This window comes from Neoarius graeffei, chromosome 11 (assembly GCF_027579695.1).
Source record: "Neoarius graeffei isolate fNeoGra1 chromosome 11, fNeoGra1.pri, whole genome shotgun sequence".
Taxonomy (NCBI): domain Eukaryota; kingdom Metazoa; phylum Chordata; class Actinopteri; order Siluriformes; family Ariidae; genus Neoarius; species Neoarius graeffei.
This window is the reverse complement of record NC_083579.1, coordinates 74,497,864-74,520,157: the sequence shown is the minus strand read 5'-3', so window position 1 is coordinate 74,520,157 and position 22,294 is coordinate 74,497,864. Positions and strand designations below refer to the sequence as shown.

The 22,294-nt window shown below is 43.1% G+C and overlaps 1 protein-coding gene across 3 annotated transcripts in view; it reads right to left on the bottom strand.

The window, feature by feature from the left end:
• Nucleotides 1–22,294, bottom strand: part of daam2 (dishevelled associated activator of morphogenesis 2) — a 300,252-nt gene that overhangs the window by 33,924 nt on the left and 244,034 nt on the right. For all 3 annotated transcript variants that reach the window (XM_060934710.1, XM_060934712.1, XM_060934711.1), the window contains 3 exons: nt 17,655–17,739; nt 17,116–17,222; nt 16,498–16,586 (listed from right to left, as the gene is read on the bottom strand). In XM_060934710.1, the coding sequence (XP_060790693.1) occupies nt 16,498–16,586; nt 17,116–17,222; nt 17,655–17,739 (281 nt within the window). The remainder of the gene's footprint in view (nt 1–16,497; nt 16,587–17,115; nt 17,223–17,654; nt 17,740–22,294) is intronic.

Sequence of the window (22,294 nt, the reverse complement as noted above, 5' to 3'; positions counted from 1 at the left end):
TTCCACGTAACGTTGCCTCACGTCACCTTCAAGATGCTGAACAAACTTGGACAAGTAATCGCGTGATGTAGATGGGGTATTTTCCGAATTTTCTTGGGGATTACTCCCTGGATCCATTACGCTCGTGCAAGGTAAACTATCCTGATGCCGTCCAATATGGCAGAGTACACACATGCGGGTCACGTGACTGCACATCCTCTATAGGAGCTGATAGCCTCGTAGTAGAGTAGCCAATCAGAGTGCGCGATTGCGCATATCCAGTGAATGTAGATAGAATAATATTTGTTAAAATGATTGATAAAAGAGGCGACACGGTGGTGTAGTGGTTAGCTCTGTCGCCTAACAGCAAGAAGGTCCTGGGTTCGAGCCCCGGGGCCGGCGAGGGCCTTTCTGTGCGGAGTTTGCATGTTCTCCCCGTGTCTGCGTGGGTTTCCTCCGGGTGCTCCGGTTTCCCCCACAGCCCAAAGACATGCAGGTTAGGTTAACTGGTGACTCTAAATTGAGCGTAGGTGTGAATGTGAGTGTGAATGGTTGTCTGTGTCTATGTGTCAGCCCTGTGATGACCTGGCGACTTGTCCAGGGTGTACCCCGCCTTTCGCCCGTAGTCAGCTGGGATAGGCTCCAGCTTGCCTGCGACCCTGTACAGGATAAGCGGCTACAGATAATGGATGGATTGATAAACCAGAACGTCAAGGGCATAGTCGTTCATCTGGCCTGCCATCAAAACAATCATGACGACCAAAACATCAAACAGAACTGAAATGTGACAATGAGAGAGAGAGAGAGAGAGAGAGAGAGAGAGAGAGAGAGAGAGAAAGAACCAACCTCCACGACAAACTGAAATCAACAAAAGGACTAAATTTTGTTCCCCGAAGGAAGAGCGACCCAAAACATCGATCAGAACTGAATTTGCATGATAAATGAGAGAGGAGAGACAATTCTAGTCAGAAGAAAATTCATTAAAGGTGACCTAATTAGATGGCACCACAGACGGTTGCCTCGGTACTTCGCTCTCTCGTACTTTCTACGTTTTTGTGTATTTGTTGCGCTTCTTGTCTGGTTACATACTCCAGAGAAGAACTCAAACATTGGAATAACCACCAGTAAAGTTTTTTCATTGGTTTTCATCGATCCGGAAAGTTTTCCAGAGCTACTTGGAGGAGGAGCAGCAGCTCTCTATGGTCTCCACCGAGGACGCCGGAGACACCGGGGGAAGTGAGCCGGCGCGCTCGTCAGGCTGAGGCAGCGGGGGTTTCGCACTGCGCTCCCGTCTATTCACCTGGCTAACGTCTGCTCTCTGGCCGACAAGATGGACGAACTGCTGCTCCTCAACACAATCAACACGGATTTTAACAGATCTGCTGCCTTGTGCTTTACCAAAACCTGGCTCGGTGAGCACATCCCAGACACTTCTCTCCACCTGCCTGGATTTCACCTGCACTGAGCGGACCGCGAAACGGAGCTCACGGGGAAAACGAGGGGAGGCGGAGTCTGCTTTTACATTAACGAAGGTTGGTGTACTGATGTCACGGTTCTAAACAAATCATGCAGTCCTCATCTGGAGATATTATTCATAAACTGCAAACCGTTTTATGCTCCGTGAGTTTTCCTCGTTTATTCTGGTTGGAGTTTACATCCCCCGTCAGGCTTGTGTTACTGAGGCATTACAACACCTGGCTGACCTGATAAACAACGTGGAGAAAAACCACCCAGACTCTTTGCTCATTGTTCTGGGGGACTTTAACAGAGCAAACCTCAGCCACGAACTGCCAAAATATAAACAGCACATTAAGTGTCCCAGCAGGGACACTAACACTCTGGACCATTGTTGCACTGTTTTAAAAGGACTCATACCACTTAAGGCCTCTGCATGCTCTTGCGACAAGGCTTTCGCAGATAGCTTTTCGCAGACAGTTGTAATTTATCGTTGAGCGGGGAGTAATAGGCGTGCGCGATGTTATTCACCGCCACAACGCAAGGGGGCGCAAAGTCGCGAAATCGCTAGGAGTAGTTGGTGGGTGTGGTTAGTGGAGTGTTTATCCTCCGGTTACTTATAATGACTAGAACTGGAGTCGTATAGATGTACGCATAGACATCCTATGTCTATGGATGTACGCACTTCCTCGATCAACCGCTCTTCGTGCTGCTCCATCTTCGCTCGTGTTTTTAAAAATGGCGGTCGTGAAAACAAAACAAACCGGGAAAGTAGGGAAGCGGAAGTGCGTGTACAGCGGACGTAGAGTGGACCAATCAGAGCCCTCTTGTCTGCGACGCTGTCTGCGAGGCTTCTGCGGTGGTCACAATTTTTGGGAGGTGCGCGCAGAGCATCTGCGAAGGTGGGGGGGGGGGTTACGCAGATGCCATCTGCGACGCCGTCTGCGAGGACTGGGTTGTCAGCATAAATTGGCCTTCAGTCCCAAGGCTGCACAGGGGACAATCTTATCCCAACCTACAGGCAGAAGCTGAAATCTGCTAGGCCTGTGGTAAAGAAAGTGAGGAGATGGTCCGATGAGGCCAAAGTGGAACTACAAGCCTGCACTGATTGGAGTGTTTTTGAAGCTGCAGCTTCAGACCTGCATGAACTGACTGATACTGTGACATCTTGCATCAGTTTTTGTGAGGATGCGTGTGTGCCCACCAGGACCTTCCGCACATACAACAAACAAACCCTGGTTCACTGCAAAACTCAGGCAGCTTTGCCAGGCCAAGGAGGAGGCCTACAGAAGTGGGGACAGAGTCCTGTACAAACAGGCCAGAAACACACTGACAAAAGAGGTGAAATCAGCCAAGAGGAGCTATGCTGAAAGGATCAAAAACAGCCTTTAGCCAACGATCCAGCATCGGTGTGGATAGGCCTGAAGAATATCACCAACTACAGGAGACCATCCCCCAACACTGCAATGAACCATCAACTGGCTGACGAGTTGAATGTGTTCTACTGCAGATTTGACACATTCATACCTCTCCCCCCCTCGGACATTAGAGACCCATTTACACCCCCTGCTATTCTGCCCCCTCTTGCCTCTGACCCCACACCAGCACTCAAGATCTGTGAAGAGGATGTTTATCAGCTTTTTCGCAGACAGAAGATCAGGAAGGTACCCGCCCCAGGGATGTGTGCTCTCCCCATTGCTATTCTCCCTTTACACCAACGACTGCACCTCAAGAGACCCGTCTGTTAAACTCACCCTCCTGTCTGAAGGTCTGTGCTGATCAGCTGGTCCCCATTTTCACCCAGATCTTCAATAGATCCCTGGAGCTGTGTGAAGTCCTCTCATGCTTCAAACACTCCACAATAATCCCGGTTCCCAAGAAAACCACCATCACAGGACTGAATGACTACAGGCCTGTAGCCCTCACATCTGTAGTCATGAAGTCCTTTGAGAGACTGGTGTTGTCACACCTGAAGGACATCACAGACCCCCTGCTGGACTCCCTGCAGTTTGCCTACCGGGCAAATAGGTCAGCGGATGATGCAATCAATATGGGACTGCACTCCATCCTGCAACACCTTGACTCTGCAGGGATGTACGCCAGGATCTTGTTCGTGGACTTCAGTTCGGCGTTCAACACCATCGTTCCAGACATCCTCCACACCAAGCTCACCCAGCTCACTGTGCCCTCCTCCACCTGTCAGTGGATTATAAATTTCCTGACTGACAGGGAGCAGCAGGTGAGGCTGGGGAGCATCACATCCAGTACCCAGACCATCAGCACTGGCACCCCCCAGGGGTGTGTGCTCTCCCCATTGCTATTCTCCCTTTACACCAACGACTGCACCTCAAGAGACCCGTCTGTTAAACTCCTGAAATTTGCAGACGACAACGGTCATCAGCCTCATCCGAGACGGTGACGAGTCTGCATACAGACGGGAGGTTGAACGGCTGGTCTGTTGGTGCGGTCAGAACAATCTGGAGCTGAACACACTCAAAACTGTGGAGATGACGGTGGACTTTAGGAGGAGCCCCCCCACCCTGCTGCCCATCACCAACAACACTGTGACTGCTGTTGAAACCTTCAGGTTTCTGGGCTCCACAATCTCCCGGGACCTGAAGTGGGAGACCAACACAGTCACCATCATCAAAAAGGCCCAGCAGAGGCTGTACTTTCTGCACCAGCTCAGGAAGCTCAACCTGTCTAAGGAGCTGCTGAGACAATTCTACTCTGCCATCATTCAGTCTGTTCTCTGCTCTTCCATCACTGTTTGGTTTGGATTGGTCACCAAGCAGGACAAGAACAGACTGCAACGGACAATAAGGTCTGCAGAGAAAATTATTGGTGTCAGCCTGCCCTGCATCCAAGACCTGTACCTGTCCAGAGTCAGGAAACGGGCAGGTAACATCTCTGCGGACCCATCACACCCTGGTCATAAACTGTTTAAACTTCTCCCCTCTGGGAGACGCTACAGATCACTGTACGCAAAAACAACCAGACACAAGAACAGTTTTTTCCTCTCAGGCTGTCTCGGTGATGAACAGCTAAAACCAGACTCAAATATCAGTAACAACTGTGCACACTGTATATTTATATTGCACTATGCACCATTTTGCAACAAAAGAAAGGAAAAAAAATCCTTGTCTATACATATATTTACCCTTCTACATGGACATAGCTTTTTGTTTTGTTTTTTTGTCTACGCTTTTTTTTTTAATCTGTTTGTACTGAGAGAGCCAAGTGAAACCGGAGTCAAATTCCTTGTGCGTGTTCACATACCTGGCAATAAAAGTGATTCTGATTCTAATTAGCAGTTTGTTAGCAAAAGTCTGACAATACAATGAGCAAGTTTTGTACAGGTCTAGTTTTTTCAAATAAAACTATCAGAAATTAAATCCATTGGAACTGAGGGAGGGAGGAGACATGATTTAACTGAAAATAAACAAAGTTGTAAACAAATTGTTTACAACAGGAAAATCAATAAACAAATGACCAAGCTTTGTTCCCTAAAAGAAGATCGACCCAAAACATCGATCAGAACTGAAATCGGACGAGAAATGAGAAAGTTCTTGTGAGCAGGCTGGAAAATTCGTTAATTTGGCCTAATTAGTAATTTGTTAGCAAAAAATTTGACAAAACAACGACCAAAATCGTGTCCGAAATCGCTCACTACTCCCTATATAGGGAGTTACTATATAGAGATCTTGCAGTCACGTGACCGGAAAGTACACAGCCGCCATCTTGTCGGTAAAAAACACCGCTGAATACTGCTGCACTGGTGTACAGAATGGATCAATTTCAACCGATGGACTACACGGCTCATTTTTCTAATGAACAGATAACTAGATATATGTCTAAAATAAACGATCTACAGATTAGTGACCCTTATGGCTTACCGGAGTTTTCACGACCGTGTCAGTGGATTTTGAACTGCCAGCGGAATACCCGGACGTGTATAATTACCTCATTAACTTTCCCTCGCTGTTCAGTGGTGAAGCACTGCGTGCTTATAAATCTCTGGACAGTTATCTTTACAGAAATTCAGGATGTGTCAGCGACTCAGATGTGGCATCTTGTAAACAAGAAAATAACAATCCTCATTGGACGGGTAAGTCACTTAAGTATTGAGTATAGCACTGACCAGCCGATTATAGAATAGAATAAGGTAATTCCAGCTGTAATTCCAAATCGTCCGTGTTGTTTACCATGGATCTGGCGTTGGAGAGGTAGAGGCTTAGTAATGGAGATTTGAGTGGTTGTTTTCTGAGCTTAGTCAACAGGCCGGCTCTGCAGCCTCGCTTTTGCTTCCGCTCCCGGCGCCGCCTCCTTCGCTTTGCTTCCGATAACAATCCACGGAGACCCCGCTGGTCTCGCTATCTCGTCCGGAATGTTGTGCATGCGATGGAAATCGCTACAAACCGTCATTTTCTGCTGGAAACCAATGTCCAGTAAGTCCATACGGTTGTAGTGGATATTGAAGTCCGGTACAGACGAACGACACGCAAAAATACACACAAAAAACAAAAAACGTGCACAGGTAGGGAGAGCTTGTAGCCGCAGCCGTTGTAGTAGAATTGTATATAGTAGGGTTTTCCAGAAGAAAAGGTAGAAGTAAAAGCAGAAGTAGAACCAGAAGTAGAAGGCGGAAATATGGTGTTTGACCGACAAGATGGCGTCTGTCACAAACTGGATCGGCTGTGACGTCAATGCAAGTGACGTCCATACAGGACTATAGAGTGAGCTCATTGGTAAAATGGAGGGAAAAAAAAAAAAACCCAAAACCCCCACTTTCGGACACTAGTCCGTCACGCTGGTATTTATGTCATTACTGTCGCACAATTAAAACGTGCCAGATCAGTCGGCTGGTGGGTTTTCAAAATAAATACGTGTGTGTTTTTGTGATAAATCCATATTATACTGAGCGCATTTCCAACATCAATCAATACAAAGTACCTGCAGCTTTCAGTTCTTTTAAATCAAGGCTGAACACTTTCTTTCTTCTTTGCCGCTGCCTTTTATTAAATCAAATTTGACTTTTAATTTGATTTCTTTCAGCGCGACCGCAATGCATGATGGGATATATTGCTTTGGTTAGTGACCATCGTTGTACACTACTTTTTGTGATGCATTGTGGGACACTGAGTGCACTATATAGGGTGTAAATAATCCTCACTATCGTTTCGGACAGCACTACAAAATGGCGTCCGCACTATACCCTATAGTGAGTAGGAAGTGATTTTGGACACGGTAAGTTTTGTACAGAGTGATGAGTTCTTTCAAACAAAACAATTGGAATGGAAATCCATTGAGAACTGATGGAGGAGATACGATTTAACCGAATTGTGGACGACGGTCGGACGCCATGCCATAGCAACAGCCTTGGATTATAGCCAGACGAGCTAATGACCAGCATCGTGAAGGAGTTGTTACTACTATAGAAACAATAATATTTTAGAATGATCATATAATAATTATAATATCATCTGAATTATAGCCGTGACTACTACCATCATCAGAGCTGCTGTTGTAGAAAATTAATTAGCATCTTCTGACCAATCAGCTTTGAGAATTTAATAGCACCGTGGTACAAATCCCCAACATCTACACAATCACCTTAACTTTATTTTCCATAAAATACCCATAACATCATTTTTGCATGCTCATATTTACTGAGCACGAAAAGAAATCAGATGCTGCTTTGCTGGTTAAAGAGAGTTTATGGATCTTACAGTCCAGTCATGTTGACATTATGAGTGCAACCCTCCCTAAAACCAAATCCTCCCTCCATCACGCTCTCGATCATAAATGGGCCAAAACAAGATTTATTCAATGCAACCAATACCAAACCACACATCAACTGCATAAAGATTTCAATAAAGACAAGGCTATCGTTCCCTTTTCATTCTTTTCAGCAAATGAATTTCTCAGGAACACACAAAGACAAAACCACCAAATTTCCCGAAAAAGCCCCTGGCATCAGACAAAACCGTGACTTAACCTCAGGGTCCACTATGAGCCAGATCATGAGGATATAAATTTCTGCATCAGTGTGTGTGAGCATGAATTGGTCTCAACTCTGATCTGTCCTCACTGTACTGGGATTCCCATCATGATCTCCCATTACTAAATCATCACACAACTCTGACGCCTGGCCACAAGTTTCTTCTCACTCGTACAAAATCACACTGCCAAAGAAACGTGGTTACATTTAGTCGCAGCCTCCAACTCGCAGTTCTCGACAAACTCTCTGATTCTGACGTGAGTGAACACGTCAGGGGGGCGCACACAGATCCTGGGCAGGCGTTTGTTCTTCCTTTCCACTGGTAGTTAAAAAAATAATAATAATAATTCATTCTCCACAGATTAAAAAGCCACTCTGGACATTTAGTCTTCCACTGGGTGGCCTTTCATGGTTATGCTCTCATACAGGACATGACAGATGCATGGAGGGAAATTGCAGGACTGTTAGCTGATAAAAACACACCAGCATTTGTGGCTTGTTAGAGTTCCAGCTGTAAATGGTGCGTTTTCATGACATGTGGTAGAGAGACCGAACTCTTCCAATACCTCAACGGGTTTTTCAGTCAGATAGGGGTCTTGAGGGGCTACAGTGCCCTGTGTGAGGTGGGGCAAAGTGTGAACAATCCACATGCCAGAGCAGATTCTGACCTACAAGTCAGTCACTGTACACATCTCTGTGTCGGAGTATTGTTCAGTAACTGAACCATACTGAAGGGGAAGCCATGGCCTAATGGTTAGAGAAGTAGCTTTGCAACCAAAAGGTCACCGGTTTGATTCCCTGGACCAACAGGAATGGCTGAAGTGCCCTTGAGCAAGGCACGTAACCTCCAACTGCTCCCCAGGCTGCTCTGAGTATTGTACGTCGCTCTGGATAAGAGTGTCGGCTAAATGCCCGTCATGTACACTACCGTTCAAAAGTTTGGGGTCACTTTGAAATGTCCTTATTTTTGAAAGAAAAGCACTGTTCTTTTCAATGAAGATCACTTTAAACTAATCAGAAATCCACTCTATACATTGCTAATGTGGTAAATGACTATTCTAGCTGCAAATGTCTGGTTTTTGGTGCAATATCTCCATAGGTGTATAGAGGCCCATTTCCAGCAACTATCACTCCAGTGTTCTAATGGTACAATGTGTTTGCTCATTGCCTCAGAAGGCTAAAGGCCAATTTATGCTGACAACGCAGTCCTCGCAGATGGTGTCGCAGACAGCGTCTGCGTAGCCCCCCCCCCCCCCCACCTTCGCAGACACTCTGCGCGCACCTCCCAAAAATTGTGACCACCGCAGAAGCCTTGCAGACAGCGTCGCAGACAAGAGGGCTCTGATTGGTCCACTCTACATCCGCTGTACACGCACTTCCGCTTCCCTACTTTCCCGGTTTGTTTTCACGACCTCCATTTTTAAAAACACGAGCGAAGATGGAGCAGCACGAAGAGCGGTTGATCGAGGAAGTACGGACATCTATACGACTCCAGTTCTAGTCATTATAAGTAACCGGAGGATAAACACTCCACTAACCACACCCACCAACTACTCCTAGCGATTTCACGACTTCGCGCCCCCTTGCGTTGTGGCGGTGAATAACATCGCGCACGCCTATCACTCCCCGCTCAACGATAAATTACAACTGTCTGCGAAAAGCTATCTGCGAAAGCCTTGTCGCAAGAGCATGCAGAGGCCTTAATGGATGATTAGAAAACCCTTGTACAATCATGTTAGCACAGCTGAAAACAGTTGAGCTCTTTAGAGAAGCTATAAAACTGACCTTCCTTTGAGCAGATTGAGTTTCTGGAGCATCACATTTGTGGGGTCGATTAAATGCTCAAAATGGCCAGAAAAATGTCTCGACTATATTTTCTATTCATTTTACAACTTATGGTGGGAAATAAAAGTGTGACTTTTCATGGAAAACACAAAATTGTCTGGGTGACCCCAAACTTTTGAACGGTAGTGTAACGGTTAGGTTTTGATCTGTCTGTAGCGAAGGAGGTTGAATTAACAAAGTATGATCGAGGAATGTCAACCCTCTGCTTCCTCAGAGATCGATCCGGGAGCAAACAAACAGTCACAGACACAGCTGCTCAGAGATGTTTCTCAGTTTACTGTAGGACAAACATACAGGGTTAGTCAAAATTACATTAACACTTAAAATGGTAGAAACCAATCGGATCTGTAGAGGAAGTTCATCAATGGCGTACTGCTGCACCATCTGTAAGCAGACGTCTGACGTCACTGTTGGGGTGTCAAAAAAGTAGGGCCCAATTACGCCAGGAGTGGTTACGGCACCACACATTCAGGAGAAAAATACCGTATTTTCTGGACTATAAGCCGCTACTTTTTTCCTAGGTTTTGAACCATGCGGCTTATACAAAGGTGCGGCTATTCTGTGGATTTTTCTTCCACCGCTAGGGGCGCTCTAACCGGAAGTAGAATCAAAAATAAGATAGACGAAAAATCAATGCAAAGAAGAATTAGCAGATCTTTAGCAGATAGAACACGCACGACAAATTACTAACTGGTAATTATTTTCAAATCCAGCGAAGATGATTAAAGTGACTTGTGGTTTCAAACACAGGAGAAATGAAGGTAAATAAATACCGGTTATTTTCTCTTGGTTCTGTTCCGTTTTAATCAGCAAAGTTGCTGCCGTGTTAAAAGGCACTGTTCGGAAAGAATCTGTTCAGGTACATACATGTACATTTACAGTACAAAATCGTTCTGTACATGCAGTAAATATCTAATTTTTCAACATAGATATCTGCGGCTTATAGCCCGGTGCGGCTTGTATATCTTTTTTTAAATTTTTTTTTTTTAAATAGAGCGGATGCGGCTTATATACAGGTGCGCTCTATAGTCCAGAAAATACGGTAATCCATTAGCGTTAACGTAATTTGGACTAACCCTGTATATTCACATTCAAGAGTGTGTTGTAGCTATGCGACTGGATGATGAGGATGTAATCGACAAAGCCAAGTTATCCAAGTATAATGTAAATGAATGATGAAGCATTACATCACTAGCTTAGACTACACTACTGTATGAAAGAGAAAAAAAAAAAGAGGAAAAAAAAAGCCATTATGTACCATTACATCACCTGTCAGGACCGTAACCTTATGAAAAGACGACGACGACATTACTGGTCAACATCAAAGGCGGCACTGTCGTCTCACAGCAAGAGGGTTCTGGGTTTGAGCCCAGCAACTGACGAGGGCCTTTCTGTGTGGAGTTTGCATGTTCTCCCCGTGCCTGCGTGGGTTTCCTCCGGGTGCTCCGGTTTCCCCCACAGTCCAAAGACATACAGTTTAGGCTAATTGGTGGCTCTAAATTGACTGCAGGTGTGAATGTGAATGGTTGTTTGTCTCTGTGTCAGCCCTGCGATGATCTTGTGACTTGTCCAGGGTGTACCTCAACTCTCACCCATATTCAGCTGGGATAGGCTCCAGCTCGCCTGCGACCCTGCACAGGATAAGCGGTTACGGATAATGGATGGATGGATTGATTATTGGTCAACATCATCTTCATTAAAGGAGAACTGAAGTCATTCTTAAACTTGCTTTATTTCTTAATTAACGTGTTATTCAATTACGTTTTCGGTTTTAGTAACCTTATATCGTGACTCGTATCGGCAACTAATTGCAATTAAATATTATACTTAATCGGCCTATTCGGTTTTTAGCCGTGTTGAATTTGGTTCGTTCGGTCCACGGCAGGCGTCGCTTATCCACGCGATCTTCACGAGACTTGTGCGAGACTTCAAAATGTGAAGTGTCAGCCAGGTGTCAGTGCCGCCATTTTGAAAACTGTTTGCCAAACGAAGTATTGCACAAAAACGAGTTTAAATGACGATTACTGCCTACTTTTTTTTCAAACTTTCCTGATTGCTATCAAAACAAACAAAACTTCCGGCTTGATCACATCAGCATTCGAAAGAGAGCGCCGCGCATCTTTCGACAGATGTTGGTGACTTTGATTTCCGCTGTACGTTTTACTTCCGTCCTACGATGTCTCGCACAGGTCTCAACGAATCTCGTTTACAGCTGTTGCTTTGACATACGGACTGATATATTACAGAGCGTATTTCAAACACTTATAACTTGCTATAGCAGCGACAAGATAGCGATCAAAAATGCATTCCGATATTTAATAAAATGAGAGAAATAGAATTTTGATGATAAAAAAAAAAAATTGCCTTCAGTTCTCCTTTAAGACTGTGCTTGAGTGTACGTGTGACAAATAAAGGCTGCTTCTTCTTCAAAACAAGTTGCAATCAGAACAGCCTGTTCCAGTTTCAAGAACAAGTCAAACATCTCTAATCAGTTACCCTTGTCCTCTTGGTGGTTGTTCTGATTAATCTCCCATTTATCCGGTCACTGAGTTTTGATGGATGGCTTCCTCCAGGCAAAGTCTCACTCGTGCCACATTATTTCCATTAAATGAATAATCGAGTTAATGGTGCTCCACAGGATGAATTTCACTCATAATGTGTTTTGATGGCTCTTTGTTCTTCACAATGGTGCTTGATTAGTCATGTTCTCAAAGTCAGTTTTGGGCCTTCTAGGAACGTGTATTAATATTGACATCACGTGACACGTTAGTCAGTCACTGTTGGACACCAAATTGTGTGTCTTTTGAAGGTGACTGGTTGCAGTAGGACTAATTTAGGGATTTCACAACAGGTGTGAATACTTACAGGTGGTGCTTGAAAGTTTGTGAACCCTTTAGAATTTTCTATATTTCTGCATAAATATGACCTAAAACATCATCAGATTTTCACACAAGTCCTAAAAGTAGATAAAGAGAACCCAGTTAAACAAATGAGACAAAAATATTATACTTGGTCATTTATTTAATGAGGAAAATGATCCAATATTACATATCTGTGAGTAGCAAAAGTATGTGAACCTCTAGGATTAGCAGTTAATTTGAAGGTGAAATTAGAGTCAGGTGTTTTCAATCAATGGGATGACAATCAGGTGTGAGTGGGCACCCTGTTTTATTTAAAGAACAGGGATCTATCAAAGTCTGATCTTCACAACACATGCTTGTGGAAGTGTATCATGGCACGAACAGAGGAGTTTTCTGAGGACCTCAGAAAAAGCGTTGTTGATGCTCATCAGGCTGGAAAAGGTTACAAAACCATCTCTAAAGAGTTTGGACTCCACCAATCCACAGTCAGACAGATTGTGTACAAATGGAGGAAATTCAAGACCATTGTTACCCTCTCCAGGAGTGGTCGACCAACAGAGATCACTCCAAGAGCAAGGCGTGTAATAGTCGGCGAGGTCACAAAGGACCCCAGGGTAACTTCTAAGCAACTGAAGGCCTCTCTCACATTGGCTAATGTTAATGTTCATGAGTCCACCATCAGGAGAACACTGAACAACAATGGTGTGCATGGCAGGGTTGCAAGGAGAAAGCCACTGCTCTCCAAAAAGAACATTGCTGCTCATCTGCAGTTTGCTAAAGATCATGTGGACAAGCCAGAAGGCTATTGGAAAAATGTTTTGTGGACAGATGAGACCAAAATAGAACTTTTTGGTTTAAATGAGAAGCGTTAGGCGGCATGGTGGTGTAGTGGTTAGCGCTGTCGCCTCACAGCAAGAAGGTCCTGGGTTCGAGCCCCGTGGCCGGCGAGGGCCTTTCTGTGTGGAGTTTGCATGTTCTCCCCGTGTCCGCATGGGTTTCCTCCGGGTGCTCCGGTTTCCCCCACAGTCCAAAGACATGCAGGTTAGGTTAACTGGTGACTCTAAATTGACCGTAGGTGTGAATGTGAGTGTGAATGGTTGTCTATGTCTATGTGTCAGCCCTGTGATGACCTGGCGACTTGTCCAGGGTGTACCCCGCCTTTCTCCCGTAGTCAGCTGGGATAGGCTCCAGCTTGCCTGCGACCCTGTAGAACAGGATAAAGCGGCTAGAGATGATGAGATGAGAAGCGTTATGTTTGGAGAAAGGAAAACACTGCATTCCAGCATAAGAACCTTATCCCATCTGTGAAACATGGTGGTGGTAGTATCATGGTTTGGGCCTGTTTTGCTGCATCTGGGCCAGGACGGCTTGCCATCGTTGATGGAACAATGGATTCTGAATTATACCAGCGAATTCTAAAGGAAAATGTCAGGACATCTGTCCATGAACTGAATCTCAAGAGAAGGCGGGTCATGCAGCAAGACAACAACCCTAAGCACACAAGTCGTTCTACCAAAGAATGATTAAAGAAGAATAAAGTGAATGTTTTGGAATGGCCAATTCAAAGTCCTGACCTTAAGCCAATCGAAATGTTGTGGAAGGACCTGAAGTGAGAAGTTCATGTGAGGAAACCCACCAACATCCCAGAGCTGAAGCTGTTCTGTACGGAGGAACGGGCTAAAATTCCTCCAAGCCGGTGTGCAGGACTGATCAACAGTTACCGCAAACGTTTAGTTGCAGTTATTGCTGCACAAGGGGGTCACACCAGATACTGACAGCAAAGGTTCACATACTTTTGCCACTCACAGATATGTAATATTGGATCATTTTCCTCAATAAATAAATGACCGAGTATAATATTTTTGTCTCATTTGTTTAACTGGGTTCTCTTTATCTACTTTTAGGACTTGTGTGAAAATCTGATGACGTTTTAGGTCATATTTATGCAGAAATATAGAAAATTCTAAAGGGTTCACAAACTTTCAAGCACCACTGTATGCAAACATTTTATGTTGTGTTTTTTCCCCCCTGGATTTACAAATAAAGTACAGTACTGTGCAAAAGTCTTAGGCACTCTTCTCCCCCCCCCCCCCCAATACAAACTTTGTTATAAATTTCTATTTTATGACTTCTACATTATTGAGTCAAAACATCACAAAAACATTTTAGGAGTTCCAAACGTTCGAGGTTTTTTTCCAGCACAAAATTAAAATGTTACAGGGGAAAAAAAGTTTACATCTGAGCAGCATATTCCATAAGAGAACACTTTTCAGATTACAAAAGAAAAAACAAATGAAGGCTGCTGGGTTTTGGTGCAAAATGAAGAAGTGAGTGTGACAGTCAGTGTCCAGAAGAACTGTGGCTGGTTCTGGAAGACGCTCAGTACAACCTGCAGCTCATTTCCACGTAAAACTGCACTCGTTACACCTCAGACTATTTATTTATTTATTTTTTTAAAGCAAAGGGTCGTCTCACACCAAATATTGACTTTCATTTATTACGGCTCACCGATTACTGTTTATAGTATTTTTTTAAGCGTGGAAACATTTCATTTCATTATTTTTCAGCCATTTTTGCTCGACAGCATCTCTTTACATGAGCCTAAGACTTTTGCACAGCAGTGTATATTTATTTATTTATTTATTTTCCCCAGGTCAATATTATGGGCTATTTTGCGTAGATTGCTAATATATAATCCCAATTAAGTCCATTTCAGTTCCAGGTTATAAAACCGAAGTGTGGGAAAGTTCAAGAAGGGTGAATATTTATGTAGGCCACTGTACTACCATGCTATTCTTTACCACACACACACACACACTTCCATTTACATGAAGTGTATTCTAACTCTTTGATTAAACAAGCCTTGTTCATTAGTGTGACTCTTCTCAACATTTGCCAGCTTTCCAAAACAGCCTCCCTGGCAACTCGAGAGACGTTCAAGCACCAGACACCCACACAGCCATGCACACATTCTCTCCATCATAATTACTGCCATTATCCTATTTTGAAAATGAATTACTGGGGATCATTTTCATGACCATAGTAGTGTAATAGTATAATAAAATATTGTTTATTTGACTTGGCAGAAGCCAGTTCTTTTCTGTAACCGTACATTTGCATGTATATAAACGCACCTGCACTGGCATGGGGAGAGTGAAGCAGGAGGTGGGGGTGAGATGTACAATCTGTCAATGTGGTGGTATTCACGAACCAGTGATGCAGTAGCTCACACGGCCGTAGCATGAGAAACCGGGCTCGTAATAATTTGCCAGGTTATTCTTCATGAGAACAATCTGATCTTCCAAACAAAACAATCAGAATCAAAATCCATTGAAAACTCAGGGAGGAGTAGTGATTTTTGTGAATTGTGGATGGACGACGGATGCTGCGTTATGGCAAAAGCTCATTGGCTACGGCCAGTGAGCTAACAACAACAATGGCTGGTGAGCTTAAAAAAAAAAAATTTATATTATTTCATTAATAATAATACTCATCTTCGGTTATGGCTAGTGAGAACAACAATGATTGGTGAGCTAAATAAATAAATAAATAAATAAATAAAATAAAAATATAATGAGCTACGGCCAATGAGGAGATAATAATAATAATAATAATAATAATAAACAGCTGGCGAGCTTTAAAAAAAAATTTAAATAATAATAACCATCGGCTACAGCCAGTGAGGAGACGACGACAACAACGACTGGTGAGCTGCTTTAAAAAAATAAAAAAAAATTCATAATAATCAATCAATCATCGGCTATGGCTGGTGAGCTAATAACGATCGCACACATCAGACTCCATCTTAGTGCGAACAGAGTAATCCTGCATTCTCCTGCGATTTCTTACAACCTCATTTTGTTGACGTATATAATTACCCCTATTACTAACTAATGAATAAAACACTTTGGGACATGCTATAAAAGGCAATTAATCAAGGGCAGGGGTAGTGTAATGCCCCCAGAGTTAATTATGTATTAAAACTGTATGTCCTGAAGCGCTTTATTCCTCTTATACCACAATAAAATGGTAGTACTTACATGAACTTTAATTTTAAATAAAATTTATAAAGTGATGCGTTTAATATTATGGTATGTCCATGAAAAAAATAAATCCTTGCTCCTTATTAGTGACCATTTAAAAAAAAAAAAAAAACGCACACACCCTAAGACTGGAGACTCCTTCCATAAAATGTTAAATAACCATGTGACAGAAAGCACATTAATGACAATTACTGTGTGTTTTCTTTGCTAAATAACACCTTTTTATCGGTTTATTTAAGTATCGGTCATCCAAGTCCCTGTGAACGAATTGTTACTACATAAATATTAATATTACAACAAGCGTGCGACTTACCCTCCACCTTCGGCTTGGTCTCTGCAAGCCGTTCTGCAAACTTCTTTTTGAAGAACAGCGACTGGAGCCTCTGCTGGTAGTGATCAATCCTAACCAGGAGTCAAGCAGAAGCAAAAAGACAAAAAAAAAAAAGAAAAGGAAAGAATAATCAGTCTCCACAGGAGAGTCATTTCAAAGAAAGTTTGGCTCTCCCACACAGATTCCTGAGCTTTTATCACTAATGAGCACTCGTGGAGAATCATGATGCAGGGACCCTCTGTGCTGGGAAGGGGGAAGAAAAAGGGTGGAAGGATGATTTCAAAGCAGAGTTAGCCATACTGAATGATAAAGAGGGAAAATAATAGTGCATTTCGGGGGCGCCGGTGAGACTAGACAGGAGGTTGCGGAAATTTCAAGAGACCACAGGCTATTGAGGTGGTTCACTTTTATATTTAAAAAAAAACAAAAACAAAAAAACATGCCATTAGCAATCAAGAACACCACAACAAGGGGGATTTTATTTTGTTGGATTTTTGTTTGAAAAGATATTCGTCATGCACACGCTCACTGTAATCATGAACATTTCTCTTCACCTCAATTTGACCACAGGGTTAATTTACCCAAACAAGTCATTTGTACCTGCTCATGTCGTAGAGGAAGCGGTCAGCACGTGCCATGCGATCGAGCTCATGCTTGTGTTCCTCCAGAAGGTCAATGTCGCTCTTTTCAGGCACAAACTTTAACAGCTGCCAAAAAAAGCAAAACAAAACCAAAACACAAACCAACATTACACAATATCATAGACAGAAATCAGGATGTTACGTAAGGACAAACAATTCAGGTCAAGCCATTTTAGTAAAATAATCAAAGACGGGGTGGTGTGATGCAGCCAACAGCCAGCCATCTACAGCCAAGTCTTTCTTTCTCTCAGAGGCAACTAGATTTGGAGCCAAAATATTATGCCGTCACTCTTCACAAGAGTGTCTGCTGTACATTAGGGGTGCTGAAAGTGTTGTTCTTAAAAGAATGAATGACTTGTTTGAGAATATATATTAAAAAAAAAAAAAAAAAAAAAAAAATTGCGTTCATTTTCACATATTCTCAAAAGGGTGCCAATAATTCTGAGGTCAACCAATCGCATGAAAAATCACAACAAGTGAGAGACCAGCTTTAAGTACCTGCTCTAACATATCTTTCGCCAGCTCCTCTCTCTCGTCCATTTCCAGAATGGCTCTCTTGATCTCCTCATTACTCATTTTCAACCTGTACGGGCAAAAACGATCAGAAATGAGGACACAAACATCATCAGGACTCGTCACTTTAAACATCCCGTGCTCACGTGCACGTACGCGCGCACACTCGGGTTAAATCAATGCTGTGATCAATAGTTATTGAGCGCAGGCTCATGGTCTCGTTAGGTTGTTGGTGCCCCTTGGGTCAGTTTGTGCTCTACTGTTCTCAAAAAAAATAAAAAATAAATAAAAATGAGAGTTACTCCTCATTTACGTATTCCCCACTCCACCCCTTTTCGCTTATGGGGGGAATAATGCTGCGTTCACATATATACCGGTATGAAAGTGGTATAACTGTATCGATAATTTAAGACAATTACTAGATATAATTTGAGATCTACTTCAGATACGCTTCTGTTAAAGCAACCTAGTGTTAAAAGTCTGAAAACTCTAGGTGACCGCACATTTATAATTGCGGCACCAAAACTTTGGAACACTCTTCCAATAGAAATAAGAGCTACAGACAATTTAAATGCATTTAAACGCCTCCTGAAAACCCATCTATTTAAAGAGGCGTATAACTGCTAAGCGATAGAATATTATAGAGCTTTTGTCTTCATTTAGGTTTTTAAATTATAATTAGTTACTTTTCGTTTTATTATCAAATATAGTGATGATTTCGTAATTTATTATCAGTCAGTTAGTGTTCACTAAGAATGTAAGATTTATAAATATTCATAGAATTTAATTAGATTTTCATATTTGACATTTTTCCGATATTGTAATGCTCCTGTGAGCATTTTTTATGTAACAGGCGCAATATAAGTAGTTAAATTATTATTATCGATACAAAGTATACCGGTAGAGTTTAGTGCATCTGTCCACACTAGCGAGAAATGTTTGCGGTTTTCTTTCATGGTAGTTGAAATGCGCGTGCGCGAAATGTTTCCGTGGTTACCGAGTAACTTCCTTCCGAGAATATGGCGGATGAAACAACGTGCGTGCGCTTTTTGTCGTCAGTGTACAGTCTGTATTTCTAGTGATCATTTATTCAGTCGAATCGTATAAAACGCACGAGGCAGTTGAGAAAGAAACAAAGAAAACGAATCTCCCTTTCTCCCCCCTCACTTTCTCCGTCTTCCCTTCTCTTCCCCTCCCTCCCTTTCTTTGCTCCATGTAGCTCTACGGTCGTTTTGAGCCATTTTGACGTTTTATTTACAGCTGGAAAGCACGGGCGTATTGTATTGTATGAATAACCCGGAAGACGTAGGAATGGTTCATTGCGCTTGCGCATTACATTTGTATCGATACAGAGCTGCTTCATCTGTCCACACTACAGCGAAGCGCTACAGTACCGATACGAAACCCATACATTTGTGGGTTTCGTACCGATACAGTTATACCGCTACAGTACCGGTATAGTTGCTAGTGTGGACAGGTGTTGCGGTACGAAAGTAGTTTCGTATCGGTACAAAATCCCTAGTGTGGACAGGGTATAAGAGACTTATTATGAATGTTGATTTCAACAAATAATGAACCCTGAAACAAGTAAAGAGCAGCGTCTCTCCCCAGGGATTTCAAACAGCATCCTGGTAAACTGTCATTTTGCAATAGCATTCTGCTTCTTAAAATAGCGTCAAAATCCACCCTATATGTGTTTCATAAATACATTCAGTCGGTAAACAGGAAGTCGATGTGGGACAGACCTGAAAACGGTATACACGGTATAGAACCCCAAGCTGAAGCTCGGTACCAAATATCAAGCAGTTGTGATTTGGAGTTGCTGAGAAAAATGTTATGAAAATTTTGCAAATCCACGCTATACGTTTCTTAAATACATTCAGTCGGTAAACAGGAAGTCGATGTGGGACAGACCTGAAAACGATATACACGGTACAGAACCCGAAGCTGAAGCTCGGTACCAAGTGGCTATGATTTGTGGTTGTTGAGAAAAATGGTGTTTCGGATGGACGGACAGAGGTAAACCAGTATACACCCCCCTTAAAGCAGGTGTATAATAATAATAATAATAATAATTTTTAAAAAAAGGGCGGCACGGTGGTGTAGTGGTTAGCGCTGTCGCCTCACAGCAAGAAGGTCCTGGGTTCGAGCCCCGTGGCCGGCGAGGGCCTTCCTGTGCGGAGTTTGCATGTTCTCCCCGTGTCCGCGTGGGTTTCCTCCGGGTGCTCCGGTTTCCCCCACAGTCCAAAGACATGCAGGTTAGGTTAACTGGTGACTCTAAATTGACCGTAGGTGTGAATGTGAGTGTGAATGGTTGTCTGTGTCTATGTGTCAGCCCTGTGATGACCTGGCGACTTGTCCAGGGTGTACCCCGCCTTTCGCCCGTAGTCAGCTGGGATAGGCTCCAGCTTGCCTGCGACCCTGTAGAACAGGATAAAGCGGCTACAGATAATGAGATGAGATGAGATAAAAAAAAAAAAAAATCCTAACAACCTGGAAGAAACAAACTGTGTGTTCTTTTATCTCTAAAGTTTGGATGTGCACAATTCCAACTAATCCCACCTCGCAATCAAAAAACACTAAGACTATACAAGCAACACTTGGAAACATTTTAGTGTTGTGCTAAACACTGGATTTCCACTGAACGGAAATAAAAATACCTCACGTCTGGCACAAAGCTGCATTAATCGTGCATTAACACAGATTCTACATTTCTGATGTTGATTTCTCATAAATATCAACTTCTTGCAGAATCCATACACAGCCCATGTGATTCCCAACATGTGATTCCCATCCATGAAGTCAATATACAGGACAATGTTTTTTTTTTCCTCCTAAAAACATTGGACAATTATACAGCACAGTAAATCCTAACCCAGTCAAACATCCCGAAAATATCTGCTTTCAGTAATCCAGGTCCGATTTTATAATTAAAAAAAAAAAAAATTAAACACCCATCAACTTTACAAGCTGTTAAAAAGATACCTGGACAAGCCGACCCTGTATACTCAAAGTCTTACATTTAATTACTAAATTTTCCTCTTGGGAGTTAAATGAATCCACAGTACCAGTCAAAAAATTTGGGCAGCCCTACTCGTTCACAGATTTTTCTGCATTTTCTACATTGTAGAACAAAACCGAAGACATCAAAACTATGAAATAACATCTGGAACATAAATGGAAGAATGTGGTTTCAAAGTGTTAGCAAACAAAACGTTTCTTTACACGCTATTGGCGTTATCTTACCCAGCTTCATGAAGGAGTCACCTAGAATGCTTTTCAGTTAACAGCTGTGCCTCATCAAAAGTTAATTAGTGCAATTTCTTGCCTTCTTAATGTGTTTATCAAACAGTAAATAGCCCGATTCAACACCACGACTGTAGTAATTCATTATGTCAAGAACCGCTCGACTAAAAGAGAAACGACATCCATCATTACTTTAGGACATGAAGAAGTGTCTTTTGATGAATAAAAATAAAGAAAAATATTGAATTAGGAGGCGTCCAAACTTTTGACTGGTACCGTGTTTTAAGAAGAAACTCTTCGTGAGGAACTTTTAGTTCTCCCTTCGGACATCTAGTACTCGAATCCGTCTCGTGCCCGAATTTTTAGGGCTCGTGACTCGACTTGGACTTGAGCACTGATGACTCGGACTCAAATCGGAGACGAGGACTCGGATTTTTTCTTTACTTTTTGTAACGTCATAATAATTTGGCATAAGAGATTTATATCTACATTAATTTTTATACTAATTTAGTGCAAGAGAACGCACATTCACCTGTTCATACGTCATATTCAGGAACAAACTAACGTTAATGGCGCTAAAATGCCTGGAGAGACGCCGCTAGGATTGTCCACGTCGCTTATACAGACTTCTCGTGCAGTGGAAAAAAAATGCCAACAAATGTTCCATATGTAGAAGAACTATCGAGGAGACGACGGGGACGACCTCGAACTTCAATCGTCATTTAGCGAGACTCCACCCAGAGAAGGAAGTGACACGCTATGTTCATTGCTCTGTTGATAGTGGGCGGGGCTTGCTTGCTGAGTGATGAACTAGCTAGTGTTAACCCTCAGTCACGTTATTTGCCCTGTTGATAGTGGGCGGGGCTTGCTGAGCGATGAACAAGCTTTTTATCTGTAGCCTGTTAGCTAAAACGGGTCAGTCGAGCAGGAATGTTAGTCCGACACAGTAGCAGAGACGCTTTCACATAAAGGCAGCAACAGCCGTCGTCAAACGGCGCGGATGGAGTCTTGTTCTTAAAGAAAATTTCTAGTCGAGTCCGAGAACAAGACTCCATCCGCGCCGTTTGACGACGGCTGTTGCTGCCTTTATGTGAAAGCGTCTCTGCTACTGTGTTGGACTAACGTTCCTGCTTGACGGCCCCATTTTAGGTGGTGTTTACATTAGACCGTATCAGCGGATCATCAGATTAACGTTTTTAAAACGATTTGCGTGCACACAGCAACACCAATACACGGATACGCTCAGCTCCGCAGGCATCCTGCGCTCCAAATCACTCCGCCCTGAACAGCGAGTGCCCTCTGGAGGGTGCACACTCCGGCCCTGCGCAGCTCACAGAGCGCGCGAGTGGAGCGCACGAGCAGTGATTCGGGACTGAGCC